Source organism: Betta splendens, chromosome 15 (genome assembly GCF_900634795.4).
Source record: "Betta splendens chromosome 15, fBetSpl5.4, whole genome shotgun sequence".
Lineage (NCBI taxonomy): Eukaryota > Metazoa > Chordata > Actinopteri > Anabantiformes > Osphronemidae > Betta > Betta splendens.
Window position 1 is genome coordinate 18,457,245 of NC_040895.2, and position 18,414 is coordinate 18,475,658.

Below are 18,414 nucleotides of genomic sequence, written 5' to 3' on the forward strand. Positions count from 1 at the left end.
CATAGATTTGTAGATTTGTGTGTTAACTCCAACCAACCCTGTGGGACTATTAAAGGTTTTCTTATTCTTATTCTTATTCCTAACCCACTACCGTCCTTTAAAATGCTATGTGTGTTTCCTTTTATTATCCACTTGTCACATGAGCAGTTTTGTGTCAGCAGCCTGTAGGTCACAGATTCCAGTGAGTCAGTGCCTCACTTATAAAAGAAACAACAAAAGATTTTAAAGTCTTTTTTATTAAAACAGCAGTATTTACATACAACATTATGACTAAGAAATGAATCGACTCATCCATATAAACTCTCATCACACTTCCTCTGAACCATCTGTGACAGCAGCTCCTTTCATCTCACACCAAAGACACAGCGACGATCCTGAATCTGCTTCAATACAGCAAAACAAACAAGAACGGAGATGGAGCCAAAACTGGAGACAGAACTGGAACCAGAGCTGGAACCAGAGCTGGAGCCAGAACTGGAGACAGAACTGGAACCAGAGCTGGAACCAGAGCTGGAGCCAAAACTGGAGCCAGAGCTGGAGCCAGAGCTGGAGCCAAAACTGGAGCCAGAGCTGGAACCAGAGCTGGAGCCAAAACTGGAGCCAGAGCTGGAACCAGAGCTGGAGCCAAAACTGGAGCCAAAACTGGAGCCAGAGCTGGAGCCAGAGCTGGAGCCAGAACTGGAACCAGAGCTGGAACCAGAGCTGGAGCCAAAACTGGAGCCAGAGCTGGAACCAGAGCTGGAGCCAGAACTGGAGACAGAACTGGAACCAGAGCTGGAACCAGAGCTGGAGCCAAAACTGGAGCCAGAGCTGGAGCCAGAGCTGGAGCCAAAACTGAAGCCAGAGCTGGAACCAGAGCTGGAGCCAAAACTGGAGCCAAAACTGGAGCCAGAGCTGGAGCCAGAGCTGGAGCCAAAACTGAAGCCAGAGCTGGAACCAGAGCTGGAGCCAAAACTGGAGCCAGAGCTGGAACCAGAGCTGGAGCCAAAACTGGAGCCAAAACTGGAGCCAGAGCTGGAGCCAGAGCTGGAGCCAGAACTGGAACCAGAGCTGGAACCAGAGCTGGAGCCAAAACTGGAGCCAGAGCTGGAACCAGAGCTGGAACCAAAACTGGAGCCAAAACTGGAGCCAGAGCTGGAGCCAAAACTGGAGCCAGAGCTGGAACCAGAACTGACCCTGACCTCGACCTCGATTTAAGCTCCAGTAAAAAAATGGAGGAATCCAGCATTTAAAGGTTTGCCTTTTTAAATAAACAAATACAACTAGTCAGCTAAATTACAGACTGTTAATAAATGTAAACTATTAAATGTAGTTTAAGTGTCTGTTGGAGCCAAGTTGACTCAACGTAAGCAAAACTGAGGTTCGTCTCAACCTTCTCTGACTTTAAACTCACAAAAAAAAACACATTCTCCACCTGCTTTTCTAACTCGTCGTCCTGATCTGGAGTCGTTTTAACAGTAACTACATCGTATCTATAGACAGACAGTGAAGTAAGTAGTGTAAATCAATATTAATAACATAAATCATAGAAAAGCAATAAAGCAACTTTTGACAGTTGTCATTAACCAAAAATAAATCATCATCTCGATGCAAATTTGCTGACTTTAACTCAGCTTAAAGTAGAAAGGCGGGGGTGTGTACGAGGCGCAAAGTATTTGTTGCCAGTTGAGACATTGTCCAGCAATATTTGGCATCATTGACGAATGCTCCTGAACCAGAAGGCGGTGAGTGAACGGACGTGGCCCAGCATCCAAGCGCTGCAGCTGAGCCTGAGCTCATCCAGGGAAGTGGCACAGGGCCGAGGAGCCCAGACCACCTGCTGAGCCCCGGCTCTAGGGCACCGGCTCCTCGCTGAAGTCGCACAGGAGGCTCTTGGCTCCGTTCTGCCATGAATACAGCGTCTCCAGCGGAGTTTTTCCATCCTGCTCAGGGAGAAGAACAAGAGCTGTGTTTCTCCAGGTCCATTTGTGTCACACACTCAGGACTCGATGGACCCGGTTCCTCGCTGCCTGTGTACTCACGGCGTTCCTGGAGCTGAGACTGGCCCCGTACATCATCAGCAGCTTGATCATCTTGAAGCGGTTTATCCTCACGGCGTCGTGCATCGGCGCGTCTCCGTCCTTCGTGAGGGGGAACACAGACTTCGTCAGAGTGTGACCTCATGGGACCGGTTTGTGTGAGCGCTCGCTCTTACTCTGTCTCTGGCGTTGACGTCGGCTCCGCAGTGGATCAGGTGCTCGGCGCACTCGCAGTGTCCCGTCCTCACAGCGACGTGCAGAGGACTGCTGTGCAGCTGAGGGGAGGAAGGCTTCAGCTTTACTCAACAGTATGAAGCCACGCCAGCAGGTGGAGCCAGAGGAGGAACCAACCTTGTCTCTGGAGGCGACCTTTGCCCCCTGGTCCAGGAGGAGCTGGAGCGCAGGCAGGCTTCCTCCTCTGCAGGCCCAGTGGACGGCGGTGGCCTCCAGCTTTGAGACGGCACAGGGTCAGACGCAGTGTGTGTGTGTGAGAGTGTGTGTGCGTGCGTGAGTGTGTGTGAGTGTGTGACTGTGTGTGTGTGTGTGTGTGTGTGTGTGTGTGAGTGTGTGTGTGTGTGTGTGTGTGTGTGTGTGTGTGAGTGTGTGTGTGTGAGTGTGTGTGTGTTGTGTGTGCATTCATGTGTGCGTGTGTATGAGAGTGTGTGTGCGTGCACGTGTGTGTGTGTGTGTGCGTGCGTGTGTGTGTGTGTGTGTGTGTTGTGTGTGCATTCATGTGTGCGTGTGTATGAGAGTGTGTGTGCGTGCGTGTGTGTGAGTGTGTGTGTGTGTGTGTGTGGGTGTGTGTGTGTGTGTGTGTGTGTTGTGTGTGCATTCATGTGTGCGTGTGTATGAGAGTGTGTGTGCGTGCGTGTGTGTGTGTGTGTGTGTGTGTGTGTGTGTGCGTGCGTGCGTGTGTGTGTGTGTGTGTGCGCATTCATGTGTGCGTGCGTGTGTGCATGCGTGTGTGTGTGCATGCATTCGTGTGTATGTGTGTGTGTGCATTCGTGTGCGTGCATGCGTTCATGCATGTGTGTGTGTGTGTATGTGTGTGTGTGTGTGCATATGTGTGCGTACATGCGTGTTTGTGTGTGTGTGTGTGTACATTCATGTGTGCGTGCATTCGTGTGTGTGTCCCACCTTGTCCCTTCTCTCCAGCTCAGCTCCAGCCTCCAGGAGTCTTCTCATGACCTCCACGTGACCTTTGAACGAGGCTTTGTGCAGAGCTGTTCTCTGGAACTGGTAGAACACAGTGAATGACACCACTGAGCCGCTAGCGCTTCGTCCAAGGCTGCAAGGGACACTCACGTTGTCCGCTGCGTCGGGGTTTCCTCCATCCTGCAGGAACTTCTCCACCACCGGCAGCTTGTTCTCCATCACTGCCGTCAGGAACAGCTGCTCGTCCACCGTCTCTGGCTGGAGGACACAGGTCAGGTCAGTGTTAATTCAGGTGAAGCCTAAACGTTCAACTCATCTACGAGGAAGAAGGTCCCACTGGCGTCTCAGGCTCCGGCTGCTGTTTCTTCTGCATGGGAGCCTTCTTCTCCCTCCTCCTCTTCCTCAGCTGCAGGATGTTGAACAGGTCGTTGACGGTCTCCAGCTTCAACCTGCCGCTTTTATCCATCTGACAAAACGGATGAAGGGGAGACAGTCAATGCTCAGACTCTTCGTCTGATCACCTGACGTTTTCTGAGCTGCTGCTTTCAAGTAGATATTAGATATTAGAAAAGAAACGTTTGCTACAAAGCTTTTATGGTGCTTTTACTCCCGCGGCTCGGAGGCTTTGTTTGATTGTTAGCGTGATGTGAGGCGGCTGAACGGCCTGGTCGGCGCTTACGTTGAGCGCGGCCACGCTCACTTCCTCCTGCTCCTCCACCGGCTCCGCCTGCGACCCGCAGTCGTCCCGCTTCTCCTGACCCACGGCCGCCTCGTACACGCCCCCGCGGAACTCATCCGGCTTCGTGACCTCTGACCTCTTACTGGTCACCTGTAGCAGAGAATATAGAGTGTCAGCACGTTTTTACTGGAGGCTGTCATTCATCTAGGGAATGAAAGTGTGACCGTTTAGCAGCAGAACCAGTAACGAGGCTGAACGTGACAACAGACGCCCACAGCTTCGCATCGCGTGGCTCCACAGTTAGTCACAGTAGCAGCAGATGAGAACACGTTAACACACACTACACCCACCTCACCTCATGACCCCAGGTCTAACCACTCATCCCATCCTCAGTACAAAGACTTTGGTAATATTCACATTTTACTTCCATAGATCCGTTAAATCCAGTGAAAGTGATGCTTCACAGTCTGGATGAGACAGATCCACGTGTCAAGTTGAGCTGGGTTTCTGTTCTCCCACATCAGCAGCTCTTACCAGTTCCTCCACGCTGTGCAGTCCCATCCTTGCCCTCGATATGAAGCAGCTCGACCGTCCTGAGTGTAACTGAGAGCAGCTTCGTCCGCTGGCGTCTGCTCCGCGTCTCTGCAGCCGCTCGCTTTTATAGCTGCCCAGAAAAAAATAGAGGTTCTGTCATTGAGCGGGGATCACGTTACTGTCCTCATGTGCTCATCAGGCAACACATCACCCTCCCACCAGCCTGTCTGGGCCGAGTCGAACCCGAGGCGTCGCTGCACGGCGTGTGGGAGAAAATGAGAGCTCACGTTTCACAAAGTGACAAAATGTGAAGAAATGTTTGAGGAGGTTGAAGGAGCTTAATGCTGATCTCTACAAGTATAAGCCATAAAATACAGGCCTTCATTTAACCAAGCTAAAACGCAAATGTTGGTTTATTATTATTATCAAGAAACACGCACCAAAACGTTCCTGGAATGATTCACCCTCTGATAGATGCAGATAGTTAAATGGGGGATTTTCTGTTTTAGAGGCACAGAGCGAAGGAGCACAACCTCTAAAAGCAAAGATGTCTCTCACATGGAACGTTAAACGCACCGTCAGCACAAACTACACAAACACAGCTGAGGCCTCTGCTCGTCCATGTGTCTGCTCACTGGTGAGACAGAGACAGAGGTCAGAGGTCGCGCCTCACGGCGTGGGCACGGGCCGGTTCTGATCGTTAAAGCCTTCACGGGATCTTTAAACATTTATTTAGAGGTGGCTTTGATTCTGGCAGCTCTGATTGGCCCAAAGTCAGCAGCTATTTCACAACCATCCCGATGTGCAAGCATCAGCACTGAGCAGAACTTATGAACACTCACTAAACAATCCGGCGGGTTATTTCTGTGATGTGATGGAGGGTGCGCCGTCCCGCTGACAGCTCCACAGCTCGATCAGGAGCGGCAGCATCGCAGCAGCATCGCAGCAGCGTGACTAATTCAAACGCTGTAGGTCATCAAACTGAAACGTCCCCTGTCTATTTCAGGCCGGTCCGGTCTGACGGCGCCTGTGTGTGTCCAGGCCTGTGTTCAGGCAGCAGATTATAAATAGGCCGTGCTGAATTCCCTGGATGTGCATCTGCTTTCCTCTAATATTAGCTGCGTAAATGCTGCCTCGCTCCCTGTAATCACTGGAGCTGCTGCTGTTTACGAGTGTCATCGTAATCCGTCCAGTTGTAACTCAGCTGTTTGCTGCGTGGCGGCTCCTGTGTCCAAACAGCTGTGTTTGTCACCTTCTCCAGAAGCCACAGGAAGGTGGACGACAGCAGACCACGTGTTCAAGGCCAGTTTAAATTCAAGGCAGAGATGAGACGTGAGCTCATCTGTCCGGTCCTCACTGCTCGTGATCAACAGAGCTTCTGCTGCGAGTCGTCCAGCGTTTCTCAGCAGGACACTGATGCAGAGAGAGGCTCTGAGACCGCGTTGTCCTGGCTTCTCTCTGCAAAATAAGTCATGGAAACAAAGTTTGTTGCTAAGCAGCGTCGGCCAAAACCGGGTTTACGGGAAAATAACCTATTTGTTGCCAGGCAACATCTTATTGGCTGTGATGGGAGCGCCCGAGGTCTCCAGCAGTTTGGATCATGACTCGCGTTCATGCGGGAGGTTTGACGAGCATCATCTGACTTTAAAGGCGGCCGTGGACGTGCTCAGTCACCAGATTAAAGATCACTGATCAGGATCGGTTTGGGTCCTGCACAGATCCAAATCAGAACCTTTCAATGCTCTGTAGTCCATTCATTTAATAACACGTATTTGTATTTACATGTTACCATGTTTGGAAGATTGCATTACAAAATAATATTCATCCTCAGTATTAGTCTGCCATGGCAGTTTACAGGAAACAGACAAACGTCTACTAATAAAGCTATATGTTGTGTTTCCAACAGCACCAGTGGGTTCTGACTGTGACCCGCCTCCTGGCTGCTGTAGCACGGGCCTGGCATGGCCCCGATCACCCTCAGCTTCCTGTGAACCATCACACGCAGCCGCTCTTTGCTCCAAAGACCAAAAAACAACCTGCTCCTGAATCTCACTGGAACTACATTTAAATAGAGTTGCTCATGAAAACAAAGCTAACTTTCAAACTAAATAGCACATGATGGACCTGGGTGTTTATTTGCAGCAGCTGCGTGTACAGTGACTGCTGATCCGTACGGCGTGAACAGCCCCCGGGAACCCCGAGCGAACAGGTGGAGCAGCAACGAGGTTGAAGACAGGAAGGACGCGGCTAATGCTGAGGACCCCATAGGAAGTCAACCTTGATGCCACACCCCCGAGGGGAGCTGCTGTAAAGTGTCTTGCTCAAGGACACACCTGGTGCAATGATGCGCTTGAACCTGGGACCTTGTGCGTCCCGAGCCCACGCTACCAACTGAGCCACCGTGTTCAGGCCTCTAAATGTTTAAATTCAAGGCCAGATGATGTGAGCGCTTTAATGTGACTAAATGTGACCACATTTTTAACACGCAACTAACGCAGTAGGAGAAAGTCGGTATCATGGTGGTTTGTGGAGCAGGAGCTCTGATCCATGTGGGCTTCTCTGCTGCTAAGGATGAATGTGACCCGTGTAAAACAGGACAGAGATGAAAATGAGTCACTCGGTGACGATGACTCAGCTCCAGAGAGAACCAGATGACAGGTTTAGCATTGGCCACAAACAAACCTGGAGAAGCAGCGTGCAGTAATTAGGGGGTTCTGGAGCAGAGGCACATTCCTGCACACGGAGGACAGGGAGCAGCGGCTGCCAGAGCCGGACCCGGGTCCCAGAGCGCGTGCAGCAGTGTTTGCGATGAGAGGCCGTGCCTCTGGCTGAGGGCTGTTCCTGGGGGCATCAAGCATTTGGGCATCAAATGGAGGAGGTTCTATGTGGTAAAGTAAAGGGGGCTTTACTGCACTCACGTATATAATAGTCAACAGCTCGTGAGGTGTGTAACGGCATAAATACAGGTCCTGTGTCCTCAGTCCTTCAGTGCATACTTTGTACATAGTGAGATGTGCATCTTAGATGTACTGTAATTGTGATCCACTCAGTGTGGACACGACAGTAAACTTGGAGATGGTTTATCTCTGGTTGATTTCTTTATAAGAGGATTTCCAGGTGCTGGACCCGATCGCATGGAAACGCACGTTCACACATTGACCTCTCTGTGTGTTTGATCTTCTCTTGCTGCTTTGTCACTTCTCCCGATCCATCAACCTCCTCGCTGCTTGATCGTTCTAAATTTGACTAATTAAAAATGATCCAAAACTCCACAAATGTTTTGTTTTTGGTCTTTAACATCTGTCGGTAGAAGCTGCTCATTAGACTCGCTATCAGCAGATTTTGTGTGTTCAGGCTGATATTGATGCTGGTTTAAAGTAGAATCAACCAGTGTGACTGTGAGCACCGAAACCACAGAGTCACCAAACGAGAGCCCAGGTCCAGGGTTCTGTGTGAATGAACTTTGCTGGTACAGCTAGAAAAGTGAGCTCCAACTTTGCTCAGAGCTGTCGGTCGTGGAGTCGCTTTCTGCAGCCGTGAATGAGCAACGAGCTGCAAGCTGAACATCCAGCAGGCAAAAGCCGGACCCTGAATCCGCTCTTTTAGTTTACACTGATCAGCTCCACCTCGGGCCAATGGATGAAGGAGATGAGGCTTTGAGCAACTGCTGCACGGTTCCTTGGGTTGGATGATGTCATGTGGGACTTGTTGTAAAAACCAAGTATGTGAGAACAGAACAGACCCACGTTTTTTCTTCCATGTTTTTATCTTCATGAAGATAAAATTAAAAAAACATTTTCACTCAGTTCGTTTTGAGGATTAATTTCAGTTCATGTCTTTATTTTTTTATGGAACGTCGACGCAAATCTGCAGTAACATCAGCCGTGTGTGTGTGTGGGTGCGCGTGTTGTAGGCCAATAGTCACTCAGTTACACAACCGCTTTCGGTTTCCGCGCCGTGCCCGCCCGCCTGGTGGCTCCCCGCCCGCCCGGTAGCTCCCCGCCCGCCTGGTGGCTCCCCGCCCGCCCGGTGGCTCCCCGCCCGCCCGGTGGCTCCCCGCCCACCGCCGCTCTCCGCCGCCTGCTGCCGCTGCCTGCTGCTGGGCGGACTGGGCCACATCGAGCCGACCAGTTCCGTGTTCCGGACCTGACTTGAACGAGGGGATCTGGGACGTAATGGTGGACATTCCCGAGCGGCCGCGGAACCCGTGACTCCGTGGGCGGAGGAAGGAGCGGGCGGAGGTGAGGAATGCGCTTTTATTTCTCGTTATTTCTGCGCGAATGGCGAATGTGTCGCGCGACGTCGGGCGCGTCACGTTCCAGCCAAAGTTTGACGCTGCTGCTGGCTGGACCTCCTCCTCCTCCTCCTCTCTCCCCTAAAACGCGCGCCGTGCACGCCGACATGCGGGATTATGGTATGTCCACGCGCACGCGCACGGTCTGCGCCTCCATTGGCGTCGTTAAAGGGCCGCGACACGAAGCTCCGGAACTTTTGCCGTCCATGCGTGCTGCGCGTGTCTCCCTGCGTGTACGCGGATGTGTGCATATAGATGTGACACCTACGGAATCGAGCGCGCGCGTGTGCTCGTGCACGCCTAGTGGAGCCTCTGTACATGTACCATAGGCTGGTGCGTGCGTCGCCCATTGATGTTGTTTTGACACAGGTGACGTAGAGGCTGACGCGCCTCAGCGATGAGATAACCAGACCGGCTCTGCGTGAATAAATAACACGCCCGTGTGTGCACGCGCGTGTCTCAATGACGGGCACGGGGGAATTTCTGAGCTGCGCACTCGAGATTTTTCTCGAAAAAGCGACCGAGGCGGAGTGAAGCAGGAGGCGCAGCGCAGTTTGCTCCGTCTCTGGTTTGTTTCTGCAGCGATCAGCTGCTTGAATCCAGCTCTGCGCGTGTGCGTGTCCAACACGGTTACGCACGTCGACGTCCGCCGCGTGCGACGTAACTTCGAAACGATAAGAGGCGCACGCGAGAATAGAGTTAAAGTCCAAGCCGTGATAGAAGGCGCGTGGAGCAGGTGAGTGAGAAGCAGCGGCCGCGCTCGGCTTCAAAGCTCCTGCTTTATTTGCAGGATTATGGTGTTCACCTGAAGAGAAGCTGAGCACAGTGACTCATTGACTCACTCATTTACTGTAAGAGTAGAACTGACATCACCGTATTCAAATAAATGGCTGCACATCCAATGTGAAACTCCAGACTGACTCAGGATCTGCTGTGAAACCACGCTGCCTCTGGCTGCTGCTGGTGTGTTCTGACTGAACGCTCATTGCTTCTGTTCTGATCCGATCCAGTAACGGAACCACTTCCAGCCTTTAAGGCCACTCTGACCTTTGCGCTTCCTTCTTCCAGGTCACTTCAGTGTGAGTTCAAAGGTCATCAGCCGCAGCGTCAGAATGAGAGCACACACTGGGATCAGAGCGACGACGCACACGGCGCAGGCCTCGCTGTCCGCCGGTGACCTTTGACCCTTCGTGAATAAAAAGCATGGCTGGGACCGAGCAGGAAACACCGCGTGTTGCTCTCTGGGCTTTAAACCAACGTGTCTAATTGAGCTCGGACTTCACGGACTTGGTGGCGCCTGAGTTTCTTTGCGTCGATGCGACAACCATTTTCCAGAGCGTTTAAGTGAAGGATGGAGCAGGACTTCACACAGTAGCGTCCACTAGCTCGTCGCGTCCAACCAGCAGACACTTCTATGCATTTAGCCCCTCGTGGCCCATTCTCCGCTCCTTCTCCTGGTCAGCGAGCGTAGTCTCCTTTGTGAAGGCGGCGCTAACTGTCGGACTCGGGCCATGGCTGCTGCAGGACGGAAACACTTGGTGCGAGACTTCAACCACTTCATCACCTGCTACCTGTGTCGCGGGTACCTGATCAAACCCACCACGGTCACGGAGTGTCTGCACACCTGTAAGTGGAGCCTCGCACGGTCCCGATGCTCGTTGGTGCCGCTAACGTGTCTGACGCTAACGTGTTTTCTCTGCAGTCTGTAAGAGCTGCATTGTGCAGCATTTTGAAGAGAGCAACGATTGTCCCAAATGCGGCATTCAGGTCCATGAGACGAACCCGCTGGAGATGCTGCGGTGAGAGCTGAACGCGCCTGATGCTGGGTGAACTGGTGCAGCTCCAGTCTCCTCCTCTGCCTGTGTCCTCATCTCTTCTCCTTCCTTCCTTCTTCTCAGGCTGGACAACACCCTGGAGGAGATCATCTTCAAGCTCGTGCCTGGACTCAGAGAAAGTGAGTTTTCCACATGCGTCTGTGTCCTGGTACTAATGTTTGTCAGGGTCCATCAGGGAGAGAAGCCCGTAGAGAAGTCGGACAGAGCAGGAATTCACCGTTAGACCTGCTCTTCCTCCCTCACGCTCCTTTTCTTCTGCTGTGAACAGAAGAGGAACAGCAAGAGATCGACTTCTGGAAGAGGAACCAGCCCAAAGAAAACGGCCAAAGTAAGCTGCATCTGCGACTGTGGAGGAAACCAGCCTTTGCTCCTGATGCTCCCCCGTTAGCGAGGGAGCAGTCAAACTGATCCTAGGCAGCTTTGAATCATCAGCAGGTGTTTAATCCTGTAAATCTGGGGCACAGGTTTAGGGGATTTCCTCGCATGGTCCCGTCATTCTGATACTTCGTATTTGGAGTTTTGATGAGGCTTCAGCTCCGTCAGCAGCTCTGTGTGAATGTTTTGACTCCAGCTGAGAACCTGAGGTGTCCGAGGTTCGGGCTGCCCGACGCCGGAGCCGACGGCGCCGACGGCGACGACGACTACCACCGGAGCGACCCTCAGATCGCCATCTGCCTGGACTGCCTGCGCAACACGGGGCAGTCCGGCGAGAGCTCGGTCACGGTGCGTGTGCGAGCGCAGAATCCCCGGGCTCTCACGCACCCTGCGTCACTCAACTGTCTGTGGCCCAAACAGGATCTGATGAAGAGGTTCATCCGCTGCTCCAGCCGCGTCACCGTGGGAACCATCAAGAAGTTCCTGAGCCTGAAGCTGAAGCTGCCCAGCTCCTATGAGGTAGGTCCTCCAACCTGCTCCTCGTTGGTTCAGCCCAAAGGCTTCCTGTCACTGGGAGGAGAGTGGAGCAACTGGCTGAACTGGTTCTGTTTTGTGCTTTCAAGCAGAAAGAGAACTGGCTGTTTGGGTCTGATTTGTTCCTTGTTCAGGCTCGCTCTCTTTGGTGTGAACCAGACTCAGATACAAACGCTGGGTGTTGGATCATCTGAGCAGCTTTAGAGTCAACCACCCTGCAGCTTGAACTGCAGAGGCTCCTGTGAGGTCTAATGAGTGAAGGAATCAGACATGACTGTGATGCCAGATGCTCATTAATATTTCATTGTGATCGTGTTCTCTGGAATAGAAACGCAGCTAAACTGGTTGTAACACTGACACTGTGTTGAGTGCAGCCTCCCACTCGCTGCCTCTCCACTTCCTCTCCTGTATTTGGTGCATAACCACAGCCCTCAGGTTTTGGTTTCCTCCGTGCGTTTTGCACCCGGCGTCTGTTCTCACTGTGTTCTGTGTGTTTGTGTCCAGTTGGATGTGCTGTGCAACGGGGAGATCATGGGCAGAGATCACACTCTGGAGTTCATCTACATGACCCGGTGGAGGCTGCACGGAGACAATGTAAGGCTGTCAGCCCCACTTCCTGTTTGCGTGTGTGCTTGCATGCTAATGTGGAGTTGCGTTGCTACAGGAAAGCCTGAACGTGTGCGTTCATTCAGTGTGTTTAATGGTTTACACCTAGCGAAGCTCTAAGCAGATACAAGTGATGAATGCATGAATGAGTACGAGTTGAATGGCTGCTCTATTCTACACTGAAGATTCGTTCTGTTCCAAGAATCTCTAATGACTCTGATTCTGTGGAAGAAGGAAGTCGACTTCAGACGGGGGAGGTGTTTAAAAAGTGCTTTGACAGAAAGAAGCATCATCTGCTCCAACGTGGAAACGCAGCGCATCGTCCCCCACAGCAGGAACTCCAGCAGCGCATCATGGATCTGCGTCCCCTCTTAGCTGCACATTGAGGGTCGCAGGCTGTTAATTGGCCTCAATAATTGATTAATAATAGAGCACAATTGCAGGAGATGGCACAATTAAACTAAGCATTCCTGTTTATATCTAAGTTTCAAACCATCTGGACGTGTGAATGTTGGTACACAGGATTCTGAGTCCTCAACACAAACTGCTGCTTTGCTTCATGACTGTCCACTGAAAACATCCTCCACTGGGACTGAATGGCAGACGTGCTGACGGCTGGAATCAGCGTAGGGGCCCCTGCAGGAGCCGCAGGGGTCGGGTCATTTACGGTGATGCCACCATGAACATGACACATGACACATGATGACAGCGGCGTCGCAGGGAGCGCGTGACTCCAGTTTCCTGTAGAACAGACTCGGACGCCTTCGAGGCATTTAAAGGGGTGTGAAGGTTTTATGAGGCACCTGTGGTCGCATGCCGACATTCCTGCATTCTGAACCTTGTGATACTGGACCAGCCAGAAAACAACAATGTGGTGCTTTGGATTCCTGCTTTTGCCGCCTGCATCACGTCCTCTTCGTGATGGCGGTTGTTCTCCACACGGCGTTGTCTCTTACAGCGACCGGAGGCAGCATCGTCGACTTTGTCATCACTGATTGTGTGACATGGCTATAAGCATGTGTTCCTGCAGAGCCAGGACCTTCACTGCTGAGGCAGGTTGGAGCCAGAAGGAGGCGCTTCCTGGTCTGAGGAGGGAAACCAACACGCGCCGTCCTGTAAAGGACGCTGAGGACAGCGTTTAGGCTTTAGTTTCTCTCAGCAGTGGATTTTTGCTGAGCACAGTCCTATTGTGGTGTGATGTTTGTGTGTCTGTGCTTTATCCGTGTTCAGTGTGAAGACTGATTTTCTGTGCTCCTCCTGTGTCTCGTCCTCAGACGTACCCCATGGTCCTCGAGTACCGGCCACGCATCGACTTCGGCTGAGCCACGGACGGAGGCCAACACAAACACACACGGATCTGAGCAACAGTCTCAGACCATTAGATTAGTTGTTAATGTCTCGTCATTAGAAAACCGGACAATATAGAAAATATGTTGACATGAAAAACCACAGACGTGACAACAAAGTTCGTCACCGACAGATCTGGACCCCGAAGAGTCCGACGAGGCTCCGCCAGGATCCGCCTGGCCATGGAAGAAGAGGCCAGAATCTGATGGTTGCGCTCCGACTGGACATATATGAACATCAGCGCCTACAGTCAATAGACAGAAGAGAGTGAATTGTATTTTTGTACAGCCGGTGATGAAGCGCGTTGTTCTGCTAAAGAGGTTTTATGCTACATAGAAGAATATGTTCTAATATATGATATTTTTAAATGTATGTCCCTGTGCCTACGCTCCTGTCGAGATCAGAAATGAAGTATGTGAAACGTTCACGCTGGCGTCTGGTTTGACTTCACCCGAGCAGCGGAGGCGTGGACGTGCACGGACGCGCTGGTCGCGGGGCGAGGACGCGCTGGTCGCGGGGACGCGCTGGTCGCGGGGACGCGCTGGTCGCGAGGACGCGCTGGTCGCGAGGCGAGGACGCGCTGGTCGCGAGGCGAGGACGCGCTGGTCGCGAGGACGCGCTGGTCGCGAGGCGAGGACGCGCTGGTCGCGGGGACGCGCTGGTCGCGGGGACGCGCTGGTCGCGGGGACGCGCTGGTCGCCAGACGAGGACGCGCTGGTCGCGAGGACGCGCTGGTCGCGGGGCGAGGACGCGCTGGTCGCGAGGACGCGCTGGTCACGAGGCGAGGACGCGCTGGTCGCGAGGACGCGCTGGTCGCGGGGCGAGGACGCGCTGGTCGCGGGGACGCGCTGGTCGCGAGGCGAGGGGACGCGCTGGTCGCGGGGACGCGCTGGTCGCGGGGACGCGCTGGTCGCTGCCCCTGCAGCTCGTCCGTCCAGCAGGTTCAGCAGGTTTCAGAGCTCCCAGGGCTCTTCATGTTACTCACACTGATGCAACACTGGAGAAACCTGCAGGGTTGATTCAGTCGCTGCTGGATGAGTCCAGACCTTCAGCCTGAACGAAGTCTGTGCGTTTGTCAGGTTTAGGTAAGCGCATGAATCAGTGAAAGCAACAACTAGCAAAAGAAAAAGTTTGCATTTGTGTCACTTCCTCTCCTCTGGTTCCACAGAGAAAACCCTGAAAACAAAGTTCATCTGTCCTTAAATATAAATATGTTACAAAATAACTATTTACTTTCTAAAACATCTAAAACATCTTCATTAGATAATGCATTGTTCAGTTGTCATGGAAACGGCTAATTCAGCAGTACTTTCCTGACAAAAAAGCTGTAAAGAATGAAAGTCGCAGAGTTTTAATAGACAGAGGTCAGAGACTGTGTTACACTGCAGGCACCTCATTCATTACAGTAAATCATCATTCAGCCTGAGGAACAAGTGAACTGCCTGAAGAGGCCTCAGCTCAGGTGGACTCGCCGACAGCTGCAGCTCCGACCTTGGGTCGTGTCCTTCCTCTATAAATAGATGCTCCTGTTGCTGTTTAAACTTGGGCGAGGTTTGGACTTGGCTGGTTTGAAGCGCTGGTCCGTGATTCCGCACCAGCGCCGGGTGTGAGATCACATCAGCGAGTCAACGTTGAGTTAACGCAGACCCATGAGGAGGCAGTGGACCCGGGTCCAGACCCTTCCCTCCCTCACCCTCCCTCACCCTCCCTCACCCTTGACAGTTACAAGTGGCAACATTGCAGTGTTGGCAGCAGACACTCACGCTTCCAGAGGGGGTTTAAAAGGGTCTCGCCGCTGTAACCATGACGATGGCCATCTGCTCCTGGCTGATCATGGGATGGTGTCAGCGCCGGCTGTGGGGCAGCCGTGTGGATGCCTCGAGTGAGTGCATGACTCGTGCGCGTTTGATACTGTGCAATGGTCACTCGAGAGCTTCACATTAGGTAGCCGTGCCTCTCTAGGGGTCAAAGGTCACAAGCAAACGGGGCCTCTCCTACACAAACTGTATTGTGTGAGCAGCTTTTTGACAGCAGGTGGATGGAGTCAAAGGCTCACCCGGTCCGGCTGATTTGCCCTGTAAGTCGGAATGGCTTAACACACGGAGGCCTAAATGTGGCACCTCGGACTCGCCAAAACCGTGTCAGCCTTGTGATGAATCATCTCCCAGAATGAGCTCGGTTCCACGGGCCTTCCGGGCCCCTCCCTGGGCACGAGCTGCTGACCGGAGCTGATTGCTTTGCCCAAATCTGCCCGGGTCCCAGGAGAGCGTTCATGATTAACATCCCAGCTCTTTCTATCCGTGTGGGGGCTTCACTGGACATATGAGGAGTGTGTCAGCGGTGACATGAGGGATAGCGGCTCAGCAACGGCTCCTTGTAGCTGGTGACACATGAGGATGCCAGAACAGCGGCAGCATGGCTGCAGGTCAGAGGTCAGAGGTCAGCCAGGTCCCAGGTGTGCAGCTCCAGGAGGCAGCGTGAGCAGCATCAGCCTCGTATGAAATGACCCCTTCTTCATTTTTGAAACTCCAGAAGCTCAAGCATCAGGAAATATGGTTTAAACATTAAATTAAGGTTGTTGCTGCTCTGAAGTAGGATCGTATTAAACATGTCGATCTCAGCGTGTGACTGAACAACAGCTGTGTCCAAGAATAGAAAGATGACATAAGCAGCGACAGGCGGCCTGGTGACAGACGAGTCCATGAACGTGAAGAAAGATTGTGGAAGGTGTGCGTGTGTGTGTGTGTGTGCGTGTGTGTGTGTGTGTGCGTGTGTGTGTGTGTGTCTCCGGTGCTGACTGTGTTTAATGGCCTCAGCTGTGTGACAGCATGTAGCGCTTATGTGGCACATGCCTTTATATGTGTCCGTGTAACTTCGCGTGAGCAGAGCTTCACGTGTCGTTTCTAAACGACAATCAACCCTCATGGGCGTGATGACACAGATCTGACCTTTATAATTTTTCATTCCAACGTTATTAATGAGACTTATTCTGATATAGACCTTTCGCTGGTTAGATGCTGGTTGGATGCTGGTAGATACTGGTTGGATGCTGGAAGATGCCGTTTGGATGCTGGTAGATACTGATTAGATGCTGGTTGGCTGCTGGTGGAAACTGGTTGGATGCTGGTAGATGCCGTTTGGATGCTGGTAGATACTGGTTGGATGCTGGTGGAAACTGGTTGGATGCTGGTAGATGCCATTTGGATGCTGGTAGATACTGGTTGGATGCTGGTAGATGCCGTTTGGATGCTGGTAGATACTGGTTGGGCGCTGGTAGATACTGGTTAGATGCTGGTAGATACAGGTTAGATGCTGGTTGGATGCTCTTAGATGCTGGTAGATACTGGTTAGATGCTGGTAGATGCCGTTTGGATGCTGGTAGATACTGGTTAGATGCTGGTTGGATGCTCTTAGATACTGGTTAGATACTGGTTAGATGCTGGTAGATGCCGTTTGGATGCTGGTAGATACTGGTTGGGCGCTGGTAGATACTGGTTAGATGCTGGTAGATACTGGTTAGATGCTGGTTGGATGCTGTTAGATGCTGGTAGATACTGGTTAGATGCTGGTTGGATGCTGTTAGATGCTGGTAGATACTGGTTGGGCGCTGGTAGATGCTGGTGGATGCTGGTTGGATGCTGGTAGATGCTGGTTGGATGCTGGTAGATGCCGTTTGGATGCTGGTAGATACTGGTTAGATGCTGGTTGGATGCTGGTAGATACTGGTTGGATGCTGGTGGAAACTGGTTGGATGCTGGTAGATGCCATTTGGATGCTGGTAGATACTGGTTGGATGCTGGTAGATGCCGTTTGGATGCTGGTAGATACTGGTTGGGCGCTGGTAGATACTGGTTAGATGCTGGTAGATACTGGTTAGATGCTGGTAGATGCTGGTTGGATGCTGGTAGATACTGGTTGGGCGCTGGTAGATACTGGTTAGATGCTGGTAGATGCTGGTTGGATGCTGTTAGATGCTGGTAGATACTGGTTAGATGCTGGTTGGATGCTGTTAGATGCTGGTAGATACTGGTTAGATGCTGGTTGGATGCTGTTAGATGCTGTAGATGTAATGCTGGTATGCCGTTTGGATGCTGACCGTGCTGCAGACGTGAGACTCTCAGTTTTACCCTGTGACCAGATCACTAGGAGCAGCCAGTCTTTGAGGCTGTCCCTCTCTGCCCTGACAGGATGTTCCTCATGGATGAACAGCGCCCTCTGGTGTTGAAGTGGAAAGACCTGTGGGTTGAACTGCAGTAACCTCTCTCTCTACGTTCTGGGCTTTGGGCGCGCTTGTGTGTCGCTCGCGGCCCAGATGTGGGTTCTGCTCTCTCCCACAGCTTGATGTGTTGCTATGAATCAGCCCAAATATTCCTCCTAACAACAGATGCCTCTCCTCCCTCTCGGCTCCTCTGGGTTCTCCCATCAGTTCGAACCGACGTGGACCACGGAGGATGAAGCCCTCATTGTTCTTGCATTTCATGTGCCGGTCCAGTTTCTATTTACTCTCTGATGAAACTATTCAAATGAATCTCACTGTTATGCAACGAAGGGCAGCTCAACCTGAGCTGAGCTGAGGAGGGAGGAGCCGACTGAACCCAGGTTCTACAGCTCCCTCTTTGCTCTGACTGTCTGTCAGTCTGCTGTTCAGCCTCAGCTCCCTCTCCACTGGCCTCATCTCTGTCCTGTTGACTGATCTCTGCTACTGCTGGAAGTTACACACATGATTTAGTGCAAAGACAACAGACTGAAATATTCAGTCTAACGAGGGTCATAGGTCAGTGGCAACAACTACAAGCAAACATTCAGTCTGTCTTAGCTGGATTCTGCCCACGTGTTGGATCCACTTTGTCCTCCTGCTGGTCACGCACTCATTCAAGCATCAATCCATTAGAAGAAGCCCACAGCCCAAATATCCAAGAGTCAGCCGCAGCCCATCTGCTCTTACATAACCCTCCCATCCCAGAATGCAACAGTGCCTCAGCCTGCAGACGTCATTTGAATATCAGGTCCAAAATAAAAAGGTCCAACCTGTGTAAC

At 52.2% G+C, this 18,414-nt stretch overlaps 2 protein-coding genes across 5 annotated transcripts; one reads left to right on the forward strand and one right to left on the reverse strand.

The window, feature by feature from the left end:
- Positions 1 to 218: 218 nt before the first annotated feature.
- On the reverse strand, positions 219 to 4,516 carry ankrd1a (ankyrin repeat domain 1a (cardiac muscle)). The gene is made up of 9 exons (XM_041067545.2): positions 4,387 to 4,516; positions 3,853 to 4,002; positions 3,511 to 3,639; positions 3,324 to 3,431; positions 3,156 to 3,254; positions 2,370 to 2,468; positions 2,195 to 2,293; positions 2,022 to 2,120; positions 219 to 1,922 (listed from the first exon to the last, which is right to left on the reverse strand). Exons 1-9 carry the CDS (start codon positions 4,411 to 4,413, stop codon positions 1,833 to 1,835), a joined length of 900 nt encoding a protein of 299 aa, XP_040923479.1. The 5' UTR covers positions 4,414 to 4,516; the 3' UTR covers positions 219 to 1,832.
- Positions 4,517 to 8,436: 3,920 nt separating this feature from the next.
- On the forward strand, positions 8,437 to 13,802 carry LOC114842041 (polycomb group RING finger protein 5-B-like). 4 transcript variants are annotated; one of them, XM_029127502.3, is made up of 9 exons: positions 8,437 to 8,627; positions 9,749 to 10,306; positions 10,383 to 10,479; positions 10,579 to 10,634; positions 10,784 to 10,843; positions 11,087 to 11,238; positions 11,311 to 11,409; positions 11,929 to 12,018; positions 13,305 to 13,802. In XM_029127502.3, the coding sequence occupies exons 2-9, from the start codon at positions 10,192 to 10,194 to the stop codon at positions 13,350 to 13,352; spliced, it is 717 nt and encodes a 238-aa protein (XP_028983335.1). In that variant the 5' UTR covers positions 8,437 to 8,627; positions 9,749 to 10,191; the 3' UTR covers positions 13,353 to 13,802. The 4 variants fall into 4 exon arrangements, with proteins under 4 accessions (XP_028983335.1, XP_028983338.1, XP_028983336.1 ...); XM_029127505.3 differs by lacking the exon at positions 8,437 to 8,627 and adding an exon at positions 8,650 to 8,800; XM_029127503.3 differs by lacking the exon at positions 8,437 to 8,627 and adding an exon at positions 8,860 to 9,416.
- The last annotated feature ends 4,612 nt before the right edge of the window (positions 13,803 to 18,414 follow it).

Coding starts and splice junctions, on each gene's coding strand:
- LOC114842041 (XM_029127502.3), top strand. CDS start 10,192: ATGGCTGCTGCAGGACGGAAACACTTGGTGCGAGACTTCAACCACTTC. Junction 10,307..10,382: donor CACGGAGTGTCTGCACACCT/GTAAGTGGAGCC, acceptor TTTTCTCTGCAG/TCTGTAAGAGCTGCATTGTG. Junction 10,635..10,783: donor CGTGCCTGGACTCAGAGAAA/GTGAGTTTTCCA, acceptor TGCTGTGAACAG/AAGAGGAACAGCAAGAGATC.
- ankrd1a (XM_041067545.2), bottom strand. CDS start 4,413: ATGGGACTGCACAGCGTGGAGGAACTG. Junction 4,003..4,386: donor TGCACAGCGTGGAGGAACTG/GTAAGAGCTGCT, acceptor TCTCTGCTACAG/GTGACCAGTAAGAGGTCAGA. Junction 1,923..2,021: donor GTCTCAGCTCCAGGAACGCC/GTGAGTACACAG, acceptor CTCCCTGAGCAG/GATGGAAAAACTCCGCTGGA.